The following is an 18673-nucleotide window of genomic DNA, read 5'->3' as shown; positions in this document are numbered from 1 at the left end:
TGAACGAAGAAAAGGAAAGAAGAGAAGAATTCTCAAATGCTGCAGTGGAGAAGAAGGTAAAGAGAAGAATCAAGAAAAAGAGTAGGACAAAGTAAGGTCAAAAAGTTTCCGTTATAGAGACAAAAGAAGAGAAACCATGTCATATATTCCCAAGCATCCGTCTCTGGACGTAGATGTAAAACACTCTCTCAAAGAGAGGAAGAAGGGGATGAGAAGGGGAGTATTGGGGACAAGGAGGGATGTGGAAAGGGAAGAAGGGAAGGTATGCAGCCTGGAAAGGAAAGAGAGCTGCACTAGTTTGGGGTCCTGTGCTCGCCACACGTGTATCCACAAAAGAGTTGTGGACCCCCTAGGGGCAAATATGTAATTGTTGTTATATGTTAAATGCTGCTGTTATATAAGTATTATGGTAGCAATAGGAAATACAAAACAGCTGTTCAATATGACTGAGAAAGTAACAATCCCTCCCCAGAACTATTGGGTTTTCTGTGTTTAATGTAGCTTTTGCAAAAGAAAATTGATTATAGCAATTTAATAACAATAAATAAAAAATATTTTGCAATTGTTGCTTCACTATGTTAATTAGTACCTTGACTCATTCTACATGAAAATAGTATAGTTATTTATTTCCAGAGAGTTACAGGGATGAGTTATAACTTTTGCAAAGAACATTATTTTTTGCTATCATGTAGCTGATGTATTTAAACCATCTGTGTAAAAATCAATTTAAATCAAATTTTTATTATTTGTTATTATGGAGCTAGAACCATTCAAAGTTTCAGCAGTGGATGCAACATACTGTGCATGACTGACTGTGGTTTAAGTGAGGCATTCAAATTAGTACCCATATCCCTGAATGCTGAAATCAATGGGTCTTGTACATGACCTGTGGCTGAGATGTAAAGTTGCTGTTATCATAGAGACATAAGCTTTTATGATGCACAGCTTGGAAAGATGTTTGACTGGAGTGCAGAAGATGGATTAGAATGCACAAATGATGTTTGGTCTGTCATCTGGAACATCTTGTATACAAATGAACTTCCACAAAATACCCAAGAAGCAAAAATCTCTCTCTTTGCTGTCAAAGTTAAGTATTATAATCAGACCAAATCCAGTAACCTCAACACATGAAGATGTAAATAATAATTTCTCGAAAATTAATAACTGGTTCTCTGCAAATCAACTCCTACTAAGTACAGACAGAACACAATACATGAAATTCAGCACTCCCCAATTAAAAATAATGCTTGATGGTGAATCAATAAATGAAACAGAGTATTCTAAAGTCATATTTTTATTGATAAAAACCTGAAATAGAAGTCGTTATAGATCATCTTTAATGTTTCAGCTCTGCAGTTGTTGTTTTGTGGATAATATCAGAGATGAAAATGACGAGGTTTACTTACTTTTCCTATTTGCACACACTAATATCCTGTGACATCAGATTCTGGAATAACCGGTCATTCAGAAGAAGGATGTTTATTGCTTAGAAATGTATAACATGGAAAATATGTGGTGCCTAATCTAGAACTTCTTGTAGGCAGCTCTTTAAACATTGACAACAATCTCACAGTACACATAGTCCAGTATGAAGTTCTACTTCAACAATCACTCACAGTTTGAAATCAACAAGGTGAATGATTTACACTGTCCTTCATTCAAGCTTTTTGGTATGGCACAGGTATTCCGCCATAAAAAAACTGACCACCTACCCAGTGTTGCAAGAATTTATGAGGGGTGTGTGTGTGTGTGTTAAGAGAGAGGGAGAGAGAAAGAGTATTTCAATACAAGTCCTGCATTTTTATCTAAAGAGACCATTTGTTATATCATTTGAACTGTTCACATAATGCCACATTTTTCACTGAAAAGATGTACTATAATTATAAAGACTGACTTGTTCTGTATCGTGGCAAGAGGTTGCAATTATGATCCATAGGAGATTGAAAGAAACTAACTTTTCAATGGTAAGCAGCTTTCTAGTAAGCAAGTAAGGTATTACAGTTATGAATGAAAGAAACAGAAAATCCTTGAATCTTTATTGCAGTTCCAGGAAACTGTAAACACAGCTTTATTTGAAAAGTATGCCAAATGAACTTCAATATTGTATACAATGAGTGTATAAAACAAAATATCTGCATAAAATATATACTAAATATTCATCTTCTACAATCACATTCATTTTTATGAACTCCGAGATTCTACAGAACATATTTAAATTACAATGGAAAACCAAATTCAGCAATAATGTTGAATTATGACTAGCATTCTTACACAAAAAAAATCATTCAGGATTAAGACAATCAATCTTTCTTTCTTTCCTACAAAAATATACCACACAAGGAGGTATTTTAAAATAATGTCTTTTTAATCACTTCATTTCTGTGCAGTGACTAATAGTAATTCAGTAATTTAACACTGTTATTAACAAGTTAAATTCTGTATTATATTGTGGTAACACACCTAACACATTTATTTAAGCTAACATACTTGAACAATAACACTATTGCTCACACATAACTTGATCAATGAAATATTTAGCATGTGAATTATAGTCTGATTCATAATACTTAAATAAAGTCTGAAATTTGTTTCAACATACAAGTTACACACAACACTTGGACAGTTACAGTTTTCTGTTCCATATTCAGGGAATGGAAATGAAAACACACACCTATAACACTGGCGGAAAATATAGCTTCAAAAGATATTAATATGCAGCATCACCAGAACCATATGATTACAGTAAATGTTGACTTTCCACCTACGTTAACAGTTTGTAACATACATTTGTACAAAAATACATATTGTAAATTTGTTTGATTTCAACATCATGTGTTCTGTACAGGTACAGTCTGCATTAATGTAGTTGAAGAAGCTCTCTTTTTGATCTTGCTGACTGATTTGTTTACACCCTTCCCAATGAATGTTGTCTTTCTTTCATGCTGTGCATCATTAATAAAACAGTGACATTTGATGCGCACAGATGCAGTTATATCCAAATTTTTATATTTTAGTAATGCAACCACTGGTTTGGTTTACATAAATCAGACTTTCCTGTCTCAGCAACTACTGGGTTAGAAACAACTCAATTTGAAACTGCTTAATATTTCAATGAGTGTTCACAAAAGGCAAGTCTTATTTGATACACACTATTTTGTACAAAATTAGTAAGTTGATCTTTATACTTTTTATTTTATTTTACACATCACGTATAATCAACATTTAGCATTTCTGCAAATGTTTTAGAGTTCAATTAGACTTTAACCAGCTGTACATTGCAGGTAGAAAGTGGAAAAAAGGATTCTGACAGTACCAGTACATAATATCATTAGTAGAAATTTACGTACATTTTCACATTTCAGATTGTCAACACACATCCACATACATACAACCTGATTTCTAAACATTTTTCATACTGGAGTTTCATGGTCGGCCTCTTCTATTCGCCCTAATCTCCAAGCATTTGGGTCAGTTGCTGAAATATAAAAGTTGATTTAACAAATATAGAATGCAACAAGATACAATAATCTTTCAAAAAAAGTAAGTATGTATCTGTCATTTAACTGCTGAGATATTGTATATGATTTTGCAAACATTGTAATGGGTAGTTGTTACATACTGGTTAACCAGTTTAGCAATTTAAGTTCACAGCAATGTCGTTATGGTACTATTTTTAAATTTCTGTAATTTTATTGATTTGAATTTTCACTGACAAGGCAAAACTGTAAAACATCTATTATTAATACCCTTTACTATTGAGCTGTAAAAGTTTTATTAGTTTTTAACAGCACTCAGAAAATTTTATATTGGGATGCAAATACCTCACTTATTTTGTGGATTACTGTAACATGAACAGGAATCAGTGCAATCACAATTTCATAATAATTACAAAACTAATCAGTTCTTTTCAAAAAGGCAAGAGATGCATTTTACATCATGAAAATAATTCATGTGAGAGTTGAGTACTAATCTCAGCATCCTAAAGTCCCAACTATCTTAGTCTCCTCCTGTTATTTACACACAATTACACAAACCTAATTGTAACAAGAAAACATGAAGTCAATCTGACACCTCATTCAGTGAGATGCATTTCCTTTTATGAAATAAGTTTTCCATTAAAATCTCCATGGACTGAGTTGTAAACTGGTGCATCATGAAACTTAGACTGTAGTTTTCAAAATCTGCATTCTCAGTATACTATTCTATATAAACAAAAAACAAACAGCACTCTTGGTTGAGAAAGAAGATAGAAATAGGAGTGGATTTTGCTCCATACTAAAGTCATAAGACTTGACTGTAAAAAAAGTTGAGAAACTGTGACAAATTCTGTATGTTTTGTTTTGTAGTAATATATGTTGAGGAACTGAAGTTAAAGCTGAGAAGAAAAATTTGGCAAGTTTCTAGTGTGTGTGTGTGTGTGTGTGTGTGTGTGTGTGTGTGTGTGTAGGGTTAGTTATTTCCCAGAACTGTGATTCATTTAATTTCTTGAAATTCATTAATTTTTCTGATAAGTAAGTTACCAACTTGTTATACCCCACAGTAAATTTACAACTTAGCAGAGTAACTGATATTACAGAGTGTACGCAATAGATGCAAAAATTAGTAACTACCAGTGTCCATATTGGTCTACATTCTATCCACATTCCCCCTCACAAATAAGCAAAAATTACAGACAGTGTGAAACAACATATTTCTGTGACATGCCACTAATAAAGCCTAAAAAACAGAATAAAAAAATAACATAAAAAGACACTCATTCATGATATGAAACATGTGCGGCTATTAAAAATAACAGCATCAAGAAATCTATTTGTGCTCTCTACAGTTTAAAGATTTGGTTAATCTGATTCAGTTTAATGATGTTTCATTTGTGATTGTCTATTACTGATAACAGTGATACATTAAGATTATTAAAATTAATTGAATCCCTCAATTTCTCTAGCCCAAAATATTTGAGAAGTCTTGACAAGGAAGCCAAAAAGCTAGAAGACTTCCTAAAACAGCTACAGTTTGTATTTTGCAGAGAACCAAATTTTAACCTGAATATACATTCTTGAAATACTGGACTGCCAGGATTTTACAAATGCTGTGAATTAACAGAAACATTAAAAACAAAAAGAAAAGTCATGCTGAAACAAGGGCACTGTAAACATCCAATATTGTAAACTTACCACAATAATAGTACCTAATCCTAGGCATACCTAGGCAAAAGAAATACGAATTTTCATATTAAGTATAAATGGCTATTTATAAAATTATATGCAGCATTCACATCTTTTAACTCAAAGCAACAATAAAATATGTTAAATTAATAAATATTTTCAAAATGGCTAAATATCAGAAAGCCGTTGCAGTAACTTTATACAGAAAACACATCACAAAATAAACAGTAAAAAACTGCCAACACTTTGCAGTCACAAAAAACTAACTGGCATAAACTATTTCACTTCTACACAAATATATACATGTTCTATACAAACCTGATGAAGAACTGATTATTTTTATTTTCAGTACCTATTCTTTTAATCTTTAAGACTCAGGGGTAACACTGTTCCAGGAGGGATCAGAGAGAGAGAGAGAGAGAGAGAGAGAGAGAGAGAGAGAGAGAGAGAGAGAGAGAGAGAGCAGTGGGGAGGGGGGGGGGGAGAGAAGAGGAGGAGGAGAAGGGTGAGGGAAGATTATGATTTAACTAATTTGCTCTATGAACATTACAGAGGATGGTGACTGTTACACATGTAATGTATGTTTGTTACTTTCATTGTCTGTTCAGAATGCTACTATTGATGAACACTTCTAAGATAATGTGCACCAGAATCACCTGGATGTCCCATTTGTGTTATAGTTTGACAGTGTTTATATTATAATGATCATGAACGTTTTCTTTTTAGTAAAAAGTACCCTGTGATGGAATTAATACATTACTGGTTTCAGTACCACAAATTGTGAACAGTCTCAAGTCAGAATGTGGTGGTGGTGGTGGTGGTGGTGGTGGTGGTGGTGGTTGTTGTTGTTGTTGTTGTTGTGGGGGTGTCAGCTTAGATCTTAAGATTATGTCACCATTAAAGCTATTAGATGAAGGATATCAGCATCTATCTGTAGAAAACAAAAATTAGACATTTCAGCTGTTTCATCAACAGTAAGTATAATCCAATTGTAGTCTCCATTTCAAATGGATTTAGATTCATTTCCCCATTTATTTTTATTCAAAAATCAGTAAGTTTTTAGCTTTGCCATTTGAAAAGATACAGCCCTGCCTTTTGTGTATAAACAATTTTTCAAGATCTCTACTCTCAATATTTTTACAGAGTTCTCATATATAATACAGAAATAATTTAAAAGTTTCACGTTTTATATTAAATTTTGTAATTTTATGAGTTATGAGGATGTGCTGAAAAGTAATGTCTATGAATTTTTTATTCTGTCCTCAATATCAGTTGAAGTATTAAATGTCATACATATTAATCGGTAAATTTCCAGTTTCACTGATGCAAGTTGCAACCCTTTGGTGCTAGAAGGCTCCAAATTGTTGTATGTAGTGTGAATGTGTGCAATGTAACTATATCAGTCCATGAGAAACAGTATGCTGTAATTAAGTTTCAAATTCAAATAATTCATTCACACATGGAGCACCCTCTCATTAAGACATGAGTGCTGTGACATCAGGATATTAGGGGAAATTGATTTTCAGTACACACTTGTACATAAACTGTTTTTTAAACTTTGAAATTATTAATGTACACTCACAAGAAATTAGTAAAAATATTGTAAGTTGAGACCTCGAAAAGTTATTCATTCACAAGAGAAAGATGTGCACCTTTATTTTTTCCCGTTTATGAGTAGAAATAACTGGTAAAAAGAAAGTTATTTTCACAGCAATAATTTTGACTGATATCAATGTCATGATTCTCTAGGCTGACTTCGTATCCTAAATTTCAGAGTTCCTTTTTCTTCGTAACCAGGCAGTCAGCAGCATGTGACAGATGAATGAGAATTCTATAATTTAGGTACCCAGTCAACTAAAAATGCTTATAGCGAAGGCCAATGACTGGTGATCAGTGTCCATTATCCAAATGTGCATGCAATACAATTTTTTAACACAGTCCAGCATCATTTGGAGGCCTGTCACAATTACATTTTCATGTTATGTGACTATCTACATCTACATCTACATTCATACTCCGCAAGCCGCCCAACGGTGTTTGGCGGCGGGCACTTTACGTGCCACTGTCATTACCTCCCTTTCCTGTTCCAGTCGCGTATGGTTCGCGGGAAGAACGACTGTCTGAAAGCCTCCGTGCGCGCTCTAATCTCTCTAATTTTACATTCGTGATCTCCTCGGGAGGTATAAGTAGGGGGAAGCAATATACTCGATACCTCATCCAGAAACGCACCCTCTCGAAACCTGGCGAGCAAGCTACACCACGATGCAGAGCGCCTCTCTTGCAGAGTCTGCCACTTGAGTTTATTAAACATCTCCGTAACGCTATCACGGTTACCAAATAACCCTGTGACGAAACGCGCCGCTCTTCGTTGGATCTTCTCTATCTCCTCCGTCAACCCGATCTGGTACGGATCCCACACTGATGAGCAATACTCAAGTATAGGTCGAACGAGTGTTTTGTAAGCCACCTCCTTTGTTGCTGGACTACATTTTCTAAGCACTCTCCCAATGAATCTCAACCTGGTACCCGCCTTACCAACAATTAATTTTAGATGATCATTCCACTTCAAATCGTTCCGCACGCATACTCCCAGATATTTTACAGAAGTAACTGCTACCAGTGTTTGTTCTGCTATCATATAATCATACAATAAAGGATCCTTCTTTCGATGTATTCGCAATACATTACATTTGTCTATCTTAAGCGACAGTTGCCACTCCCTGCACCAAGTGCCTATCCGCTGCAGATTTTCCTGCATTTCACTACAATTTTCTAATGCTGCAACTTCTCTGTATACTACAGCATCATCCGCGAAAAGCCGCATGGAACTTCCGACACTATCTACTAGGTCATTTATATATATTGTGAAAAGCAATGGTCCCATAACACTCCCCTGTGGCACGCCAGAGGTTACCTTAACGTCTGTAGACGTCTCTCCATTGATAACAACATGCTGTGTTCTGTTTGCTAAAAAATCTTCAATCCAGCCACACAGCTGGTCTGATATTCCGTAGGCTCTTACTTTGTTTATCAGGCGACAGTGCGGAACTGTATCGTACGCCTTCCGGAAGTCAAGAAAAATAGCATCTACCTGGGAACCTGTATCTAATATTTTCTGGGTCTCATGAACAAATAAAGCGAGTTTGGTCTCACACGATCGCTGTTTCCGGAATCCATGTTGATTCCTACATAGTAGATTCTGGGTTTCCAAAAACGACATGATACTCGAGCAAAAAACATGTTCTAAAATTCTACAACAGATCGACGTCAGAGATATAGGTGTATAGTTTTGCGCATCTGCTCGACGACCCTTCTTGAAGACTGGGACTACCTGTGCTCTTTTCCAATCATTTGGAACCCTCCGTTCCTCTAGAGACTTGCGGTACATGGCTGTTAGAAGGGGGGCAAGTTCTTTCGCGTACTCTGTGTAGAATCGAATTGGTATCCCGTCAGGTCCAGTGGACTTTCCTCTGTTGAGTGATTCCAGTTGCTTTTCTATTCCTTGGACACTTATTTCGATGTCAGCCATTTTTTTGTTTGTGCGAGGATTTAGAGAAGGAACTGCAGTGCGGTCTTCCTCTGTGAAACAGCTTTGGAAAAAGGTGTTTAGTATTTCAGCTTTACGCGTGTCGTCCTCTGTTTCAATGCCATCATCATGCCGGAGTGTCTGGATATGCTGTTTCGAGCCACTTACTGATTTAACGTAAGACCAGAACTTCCTAGGATTTTCTGTCAAGTCTGTACATAGAATTTTACTTTCGAATTCACTGAACGCTTCTCGCATAGCCCTCCTTACGCTAACTTTGACATCGCTTAGCTTCTGTTTGTCTGAGAGGTTTTGGCTGCGTTTAAATCATGTTCTGACAGGAATCTACTCTTCCAATGAATTTCATAACTGAAAGGAAATACATAAGCTCATTTTGAGGTAATTCCTCAGAACAGTTTTGTAGTTAAAAAAAATAAAGGAACAAAGCACAGCCACTTAAATGAATTTCTCATTGGATTTCCTAATCACTCTGTAATGTTTATGTGCAAGATTTGCAAGAGTCATTCCAGTCTCAGGAGATATTGCATTGCTATGTACCAGCAGAACTGTATGAAACTAATTAATTTCACTGAGAATACATTTATCTAGAATAAAGAAGACTATTGAGTGTGATACAGACATGAATGGATATTCCCATTTTCTTGTGGCACTGATCTTGCAGAAGGGAAACAGTCCCTTTCAAAAAAGCAAAAAGCTGCAGAAATCTACTGTATTCTTTTACAAAATTTAAAAATGCAAGGGTATTTTTATAGGCAAGGAAAAATGAACAAAATATGAAAAAAAGTCTCACTTATGAATTAGAATCAAAAAATGAAAATTAAACTTCTTCAAACTAATGCTGGGACTACAGAAGTTGATGCTGATTTTCATCACTAGATACCTCTTGTCAAAATCACGTACATTTGTGTTCTGTAAACACTCTGAATGAAAACATGTATTGCTAAATATGTTGTCACATCTGTATTCTTATGAATTAATATTGGAGTAGAAGTAAGACATAGGGTAACACGTTTGTGTTCATGCATAACTCAGTCCACTAGAAAAGCAGGAAGATGGCTGTCTCAACCCAAAGAAGATCTTTATCAGGATGTGTATACATGTATACATTTCTGAACAGCATCACCTTGTACTCCTCCCCCCCCCCCCCCAATCCATTCTCACTGAATTACACTTTATGCATCAATCTTTTCCTTTGAGAGAGAGAGAGAGAGAGAGAGAGAGAGAGAGAGTTAGTTTTAAACAGTTTTGATCACTGGGCTACCTCACTTTTTATGTGTATCTTCTGCTCAGCACTTCCTCTGTATGATGAATGTTTATATGTTCTTGTGCCATTATTCCTATATTCTACATAGATAAGAGAACCACTGCTTAAATTAATATTAGGGAAACACCCTTAACATAAATTTAAAAAAGTTGTGGAACATATTATCAAAAAAATGTTAAAGCAAAATGTGATAACTACTAGAGAAGAACAAGAAATTTAGTTACAAACTATTCACAATGAAAGGAAAGAGGAATGGAGAAACTGACAAAGAGAAAAGTGATATACATGAAACAAAACAGTCATTTGTAAACAAGACCAGAAAATTGAGATACAAGAAATTAAGACCCGCCCGCCCGCCCTCTCTCTCTCTCTCTCTCTCTCTCTCTCTCTCTCTCTCTCTCTCTCTCTCTCTCTCTCTCCCCCCCCCCCCCCCCCACAACGCATGCCCACAAAAAAGAAAAAAAAGAGAAACACACACACACACACACACACACACACACACACACACACACACACACGAGTGCAAAACACGAAAAGAATTTACGTCAAGGCTGCAGTCAATAAAATAGTTTGTTACTGGTAATTGACAAGACAATCATAGATGTATGACTAGTAACTTGGCCTATTAATGAAAAAGATAAGGAAAATGATAAAGAAAAAGAAGCTCTTTGTAACTATGACAAATAAACAAGTAAATTAATACATGTAACACCGGTTGCAATGGCTATAATGCACTGATCAACCAGAACATTATGAAAGCTCCTGTATTTTTTGAATAAGTATGCTGATATGTAACAAGCACATTAATGTAAGAGACACAGAGGATACTAAGAAATCATTCAGCTCCAGCTGGAAAAAGTTAAGAAGTCTGTTTGTTATCCGTTAAATTAAGCTACTTCCATAAACATCAGATTGTGAATATAAAAATGAACGGAAGGAATGATGGCAAGGTAGGATGTAACATCCCATTGCCAATGAAGTAACACAAAATGGAGCACATGCTGGTTTTGAGGAAAGAAGGAGAAAATCAACCATGTCCTTGACAAAGGAATCATCCTGACATTTCCCATAAATGATGTAGTGAAATCAAAGAAAACTTAAATCTGGGTGTTCTCTGGAATACAAGTTCATTGTCTTACTACTGCACTATCCCAATTGATAAAATGATAAGAAGCCAATATCAAAGAGTTCAGGGTCATGCCATGTTTGCGTGCTGCCATTCTCAGTTTATACCAGAAGTCGACATATGATGGTGAAACTGTTGTTGTGACAAGATGCTTGATGTTAGTGCCTCACTAAAAATCAAATGCATTGGAGGTTTTTCTAATAGTTTTTAAGGAAAAGCAGAAAAATCTGTGATGTTCTTGTAGTCTTATCCTTCATATTTCATACATTCCCCTGCCTCTTTCTACACAAAGTGTAACAGTGTATTACAACAATTTGCCGCACTGCTGTACTCCTCTTTTCAAGAAAAATATTGAGGCACATACATAGTTACATTTGTATAAAAAATGTTATAAAAACATAGATTATCTCATTATTCCTGCTGGCTTCTACGATCACATTAAGACTGATATCTTTTGCTATAAATGTGGTATTTTCTAACAGGACAGATATCCATGCAATAGTGGTTTGAAAAACATGGTGACGACTATTTCAGTGGGCATCCGGCATCCTGCATCCTTAGATAGTTGTATATTGACCCCTTTGATCAGATGTTAGTTAACACTAGCTCAGAGCTCACAGACTGTCATCTCTTACTCTACAAGAACTATATTACCTGTAGAGAGACAGTTGGTACTATCTTTCTGCTATCACATATTGAAGGCTTGCATAATCCCATATACAATTTATTGGGAGTCTTTTGTGTGTTCTGGACCAACTAACTGTTGTGTATTCATAATGTTCTGGCTGAGCAACATATATACATTCACATGCCACTTTATTGGCAAACCCATGCTGCTGGCTGCTAGTGTTTGAGGCATCATTTGGTTTTCAGCAGAGCATCTGTTCTATCATCTATGATTCAGTCGAAATACTGCTACATTTTTATTATGAACTATACAATATTTTTATTCAGCAGCACGCAGGTTTCATTGTGATGACACTTTTTTTGCCATGCATTGATCTCTCAGCTTTCACTCGCATCTACAGCTCTACTCCACAAATCACTGATATATGAATGGTAGATGGTACTGTATTGGCCAGAGCATTAAAAGAGATAATAGTCATATCCTTGAAGCCACTATGAGACAAGGCAAAACTTCTTACAGTGAGAATTACTTCATCGGAAGATACCAATGGAATCTGAAGACACAGTATCCATGACAGACACATACCTTTTATTCACATTCAGATATGGAATGGTATTTGAAGTATGGAGAACAGGCACAAGTGGATCTTGTGTGGGCCACAAAAACTGGTTCCACAGTGTGGCACCACCAACCTGGACAGTGGAAGCCATACAAGAAGAATCCAAAATCTTGTTAGGCTCACAGAAAAGAGTTATTCTAGAACTAAGGTGTCACAACAGAAGGTGTCATCTATTCTCAAATATTGCTAGAATATATGATAACCTTGTGTTGGAATAATCAAGCAAATTAGAGAAATTGATCAAATTGTAATTACACAGTGCAGAAGAAAGTGAACAGGAATAATCTCTTTTTGGCTGTACCACAAAGGAAACAGAATGGTAAGCCAACCAGATACCATCCACCATATATTGACCAGCAATCTGGGGAGTCCAGGTGTAGCTCACCCCATTGCATTTAGTAGTAGTTACTTTAGTTGTGAACCTAAAATATTTCTGGGGTCACCGAATATTTTCAAACAACTTATTTTTGTTGAAGATGCAAGTAATCATCTATGTGGTGAGTACTCTTAAGTATTTCATCTACCAAGACATTGAAGCAACTATATTATTTTTATTAAAGACACACATTTCATTTTGGAGGTATTTAAAAGCCCATGAAAATAAGAGTATAGTAGTAAAATGCACATTATGGTTTACAATGAAACCTTTGACAGAGACAGGCAGGTAAATATGAAGGCCAAGGTACTCATCACCGTGTCAGTTGTGCCCCATGCAAAAATGGCAAAATCATCGCTTGTCCTTTTTATTTACATTCCTGATTTCTTGAGATGTGTTTCATCAGAAAGCAAAATGAGCATTATACATACTCTCCTCTTTTCAAGTGCTCTCAAATACCATTCAATAAACTTTAATTTAAAGAAATGAATGAGCAGTAGATATAGTTATGAGCAATGACCATACAGCAAAACACAACTCATGTCTTTGTAGACTATCAGATGTGAAATACATAGCTTTGGTATCTTCAATAGTTCCAGAAATATTTTAGGTCAACTCTTCAGGTTACTCAGCCTGTGTATATGGATTCATCAAATTTGACTGTAGTTAACAATCACAGTCGGCACTGTTGTACTACTTGAATCGCTGTAAAAGATAAAATATTAATTTCTTGCTGATGAAGGAAATACATCATCATCATTAGCACCTACATATTTCAAACTGTACCTCTTGCAGGCACAAATATTTGACTATACAGAATGACATTTTCACTCTGCTGCGGAGTGTGTTAATTTGAAACTTTCTGGCAGATTAAAACTGTGTGTCAGACCAAGACTCGAACTGAGGACCTTTGCCTTTCGTGGGCAAGTGCTCTACCATCTGGGCCACCCAAGCACAACTCACGCCCCATCCTCACAGCTTTACTTCTGCCAGTAAGGCAAAGGTCCCGAGTTCGGGTCTCGGTACAGCACACAGTTTTCATCTGCCAGGAAGTTTCATTTGACTATATGACTATACGCTCATTGCATTTGATTTAAGAAAATTTCAACATATAACAAACTAAGTTTTTTATTTTCAATAAATAATGTGGAAAATTAAAGCAATTGAGTGACATACTAGTCAAACTCTACATTCAAATTCTGATGCTACAAGACACAAGATATGATGATGACTGTCACTTTGATTCAGGAAATTACAGAATTTACACAGGCAAACCATTGCAACTGGAACTGGGTTTGGGGAAAAAAACATACATTCAGTACTGAACATTACTTCACCGTCTAAAAGAATTTCATTACTATCAATCAAATCAGGGAAAATAGCTCATTCATTAATCAATACCTATGCACCAATGAACAGTTATGAGCAGAAACAGCCACATAAAGTGGGAGAATTCTGAGAATTACTGGGAGAAACTACAACTGCTATTCCCCTTCACCATATTAAAATGTTGTTGGGAGACTAACTCAAAAACTGACAAGGAAAAGAAATTCAGGACAACTGTAGGACTGTACTATGCTCATCAAAGGATTAATAAAAATGGAAAGGGACTAATCAACTTTTGTAAAGCCTTTGGACTGAAACTGATGTCAACACATTTGGAGATCTCCATATCTTTATCTTGGAGGAAGAGGAGGAGGAGGAGGAGGAGGAGGAGGAGATTAGTGTTTAATGTCCTCTCAACAATGTGGTCATTAGAGATGGAGCACAAGCTCAAATTAGGGAAGGATGGGGAAGGAAACTGATAATACCCTTTCAAAGGAACCATATATTCGAGTATTTGCCTGAAGTGATTTAGAGAAATCATGGAAAACCTAAATCATGATGGCCAGACATGTGTTTGAACCATTGTCCTCCCAAATGCGAGTTTTGTGTGCTTACCACTCTGCCGCCTTGCTCAGTTCTTTATCATAGAGAATTTCAAATAGATCAAATAGCCATTTCAAAGAGAAATAAATGACAAATTTGAATATAAAAGTAAAATGAGGAGTCATCAATTATGATCACCACCTATCATTAATTGAAGTTAAATTCCAGTCAAATAGAACTAAACTGAGAATAAGCAGAAATCCAAGAGATGATCCAGAATTTCTTAAACAAAATTTGAATATCTTCCATGCAAACATCCTCAGCCAAGAACTTTCCAGCTGGTCAGAACTTAAAGATACTCTCTTACAAGCTTCTCAGTGAACTGTTACTACCCCCTTCCCCTTATAAGAAAGCATAAACATAGGTGATGAATTAATAAGTGATGGGACCATGGAGCCAAGAATTAAAAGCCTGGAATACTGAAATTCCCACAAAAATGCACAAAATTTGCATGGATTCACTGCAGTCTAGAAACAGACTTCAAATATCACTGAGTCTGTGAAACACCATTGTGATAAAACCAGACTAGCTGACATAGAACAAAAGTTCAAGAAAAATATTGCATGGTATCGCTATAGATCTTTTAGAGAACAAATGTCAGCATATCAGGCACTTAGTCTCTTTTTTAGATGACCAGATGGGACTCTGGAAATACATCACAAAGGTAATTGTAAACTCTTGGTGAACTACTTTACAGATTCTTTGAATTTTGACACTCCCACAGTTGAATTCACATTTGTAAAACCATAGTCTAACAGAGACTCAGAAACACCAATAACAGAAGAATCTCCCAAAGCAATACATGAACTTAAAGACAATGAAACTCCAGGGAAGATGGGATGGTAGCATATATGTGGAAAATAGGTGATAAAAGACTCATGTAGAAAATTTGTGAAGGTCTTAAAGATATGTGGCTCGAGGAAACAATCCCTAAGGAATGGTAGTGTACCATAATCCACCCATTACACAAGAAATGGGATACAACTGATATAAATCATTACAAAGGTGTTCCATTGCTACCAGATATTTACAAAATTCTTTGAAAATCATATTTAAAAAAGCTTGAAGCACAAATGGACCACTTAATTCGTGAATATCAAAAGGGCTTTAGGAAATGTAGATCCTGTGGAAAAAATTCTCAATCTCAAGATGGTTTTACAAATCTGCAAGGGCAGGTGAACAGTAATTACCCTCGTATAGTTCAAATATGCATATGATTGAACATATAGATGTACACTGTTTAATATAGCACAAAAGTTTAAAGTACATAGAGAGACAAGCCAACTGATTAAACAAACATTGACTGATACCAGCTCATAAGTTAAATTCCAAAGTGAATGTCTGAAACTTTTGATATAAAAACAGGTGTTGAACAGGGAGACAGGCTGTCCCCCTCGCTGTTCAGTTTTGTACTAGAACGAGTAATTATATCATGGGAAGAAGTAGTAAAAGGAATAGCCATTGGCAGACTAAGAGAAACTAAAAGACACATATAATGTTTGTCTTGCACAGATGATCTAGTGGTCATTTGAAACAGTAGAGAAGAAGTAATTAACTCCCTTGAAAAACTCTGTGGAATAGCAGCTAAAATTGAACTGAAAATTTCTTATGACAAAACCAAATATATGGAAGGTTCTCCAAGACATTTATAGTTAAGACAGCATAAGAAGATCCCGGACTGCTCTAAGCAATGTTGCCAGATTTCAACTGAGAAATTACAGCTACAGGTAAAAACAGTAGCCACCTACAGAGCTATGAAAACACTGAGGCATTGGCATACAGGCATTTACTAAATTGCATTACATTACTGGTTGAGGTATACCCATAAATCTGCCACACCAAGCCCACTGCAACTTTCAGGAACCAACTTACATTGACTCAACTATAAATGAAAAACCCACGTTTACACAGTTTGGGAAAATACTCCAAATTTTAACACTTAGGAGAAATCATCCAACCCTCTGGATTAAATCCTGAAGCAAACAAAGAGAGAATCATTAAATTACAATAAGTTCATGGAATTGCATAGAATAGGAATAATAAAAAATCAATTGCTCATAATGCAAAATTAAAACATTACATCACAATATTCAAACATGAAGTAATGTATTCATCAGAGACTAATCACTGGCAGTAGATTATTAACAACAGATACAAAAAAGAAGAAAGGAAAATATTAAGGAAAATTTTTGGTCCAGTTTGTGTTGAGGTAACCTGAATGAGATGTAAATCTAATCAGTTATTTCAAAATTTGGAAAAAACTTCAGACGCTTTCAGGAAAAGAAAATTGAAATTTTACTGCTGCATTCTGAGCATGAACAATAATAACCTGACAAAAGGGATTCTGTACCTTGCCCTCTGAATGAAAGTTAAAAGCAACTGGATACTTCAAACTGAAAAAGATTTTCAAGGAAATAGACCTTACAAACATTTCACACGACAGAACTGAACTTAAAACTTTTATTGACAAGCGTCACTTTAAAGCTAAAGAAAGTGTTACTTCTAAGAGAATATGGAGAGAACAACAAAAGAAAAGTAACAGTAAGAAGAAGAGGAGATTTTGGCAGAAGAAGAAGAAAGCAAGCACATAAGTGAAATAAGGCAATCATGGCCAATAGCTGGGCATAACGATGTTAAAAAATCTCTCTCTTGAACTTTTCTAATTTTTGTCATTTAGTTTATATTCATTGGGCATAAAAAAGTAGCAACCACTTACAGTAGTTAAGTTTTATTGTAATTTTTAAGGCACATGAGACTGAAATATTTTAGAGCATAATGCATGAGCCCATTCCCCACTTGTATTGTTAGGGTTCAATGTTCAGATGAGCATAAGGACTTTACACAAAGATTTTCAGAACAGAATGTATTATGGACAGGACAAATAACTTGAGCACATAACTTGCTTCACAGGGCTTTCATCTCAGAAGTCATGTGTCACAAAACATTGATTGAGGAGTAGTTTTATCTATTATATTACCAGAGTATAAAAACACTGAAACTTTGTATTGGTCATCTGTTAATGAAACTTCTGCATTTGTTATGCAATATAATTAAGAGGAGGCTGATTCTGACTGTGTCTGTCCTTTACAAATGAAGTGAATGTAGTGGTGAAGATAAATTTAATATTTTTGATTCTCACAGTTAACTGTAAACAAAATCCAAATATAATAATAAATGTTCATCAAATGATACTTTCTGCCAGTTTTTCATTGCTTAGATTGCACAGAAATAATAAAGTGTAACTAAGATTGCAGGTCCCTACCTAATCCAAAATGAAGACTTTAATCTTTTCCTTTTGTACTTACTGATGAGTTTTAGCCTTATTATGTCATAGTGAATTCAATTTCAGTATTACATGGTGCTAGCATACATCAGCTGTGGAACACTAGGCTATCTCTGCATTCATCTAGATACTGATGAACAGATTTACCTGAGCTGCTCTTTCCTGTGGATATGAATGTTACATATTAGACTGACATGTATACGTACTGTGGTATCGACAACATCTTCATCAACTGTACCCAGCACGCCAAGTGCTGCTCACAGTCACGTGGCAGATGGAACTTTTGAACCTCCTGCCAGGGTGCTACCTCATGAGCTTGCTCTTCCATTGCTTGCTGTCTTGGGTGGAGGTCACCACACATACATGCCACCAGAGGGTGCTAAATTCACATGACTTCACTGCCTGTGACTTTGATCAGCTGGTGCATCTTTCAAATAGTTACTTATGAGCTTCATCCAAGACTCAGTGAAATTTTTGACTACTATCAACCTCAATATGGAAGAGTGTCATGAGGAAATTACATCAATGCAGTATGATGATACTGAGCATTATTACTATTCAGAGACTATCTGAAAGCATCAGCATTGAAGACTTTGTTTCTATCAAGAAGCACCACAAAAGCACTTCAAATTCATGTATATCTAAATTATCAAGTACACACATTGTAAATAAACTTTTTAACATGTTACCTTTTCTTGGGTGTGTGCATTAATTGGCCACCTCAACAACGGAAAAATCA

General features: G+C 35.6%; 1 protein-coding gene across 1 annotated transcript in view; it reads right to left on the bottom strand.

Annotated features, from left to right (window-relative positions):
• Window positions 1-2178: 2178 nt before the first annotated feature.
• Window positions 2179-18673, bottom strand: part of LOC126249208 (popeye domain-containing 2-like) — a 775033-nt gene continuing 758538 nt past the window's right edge. Inside the window, exon 6 of the mRNA XM_049950862.1 lies at window positions 2179-3475. Coding sequence (XP_049806819.1) covers window positions 3411-3475 — 65 coding nt within the window. The 3' untranslated portion in view covers window positions 2179-3410. The remainder of the gene's footprint in view (window positions 3476-18673) is intronic.

The sequence above is a fragment of the Schistocerca nitens genome, chromosome 3 (assembly GCF_023898315.1).
Source record: "Schistocerca nitens isolate TAMUIC-IGC-003100 chromosome 3, iqSchNite1.1, whole genome shotgun sequence".
NCBI lineage: Eukaryota > Metazoa > Arthropoda > Insecta > Orthoptera > Acrididae > Schistocerca > Schistocerca nitens.
This window is presented reverse-complemented; position numbering and strand designations above follow the sequence as displayed.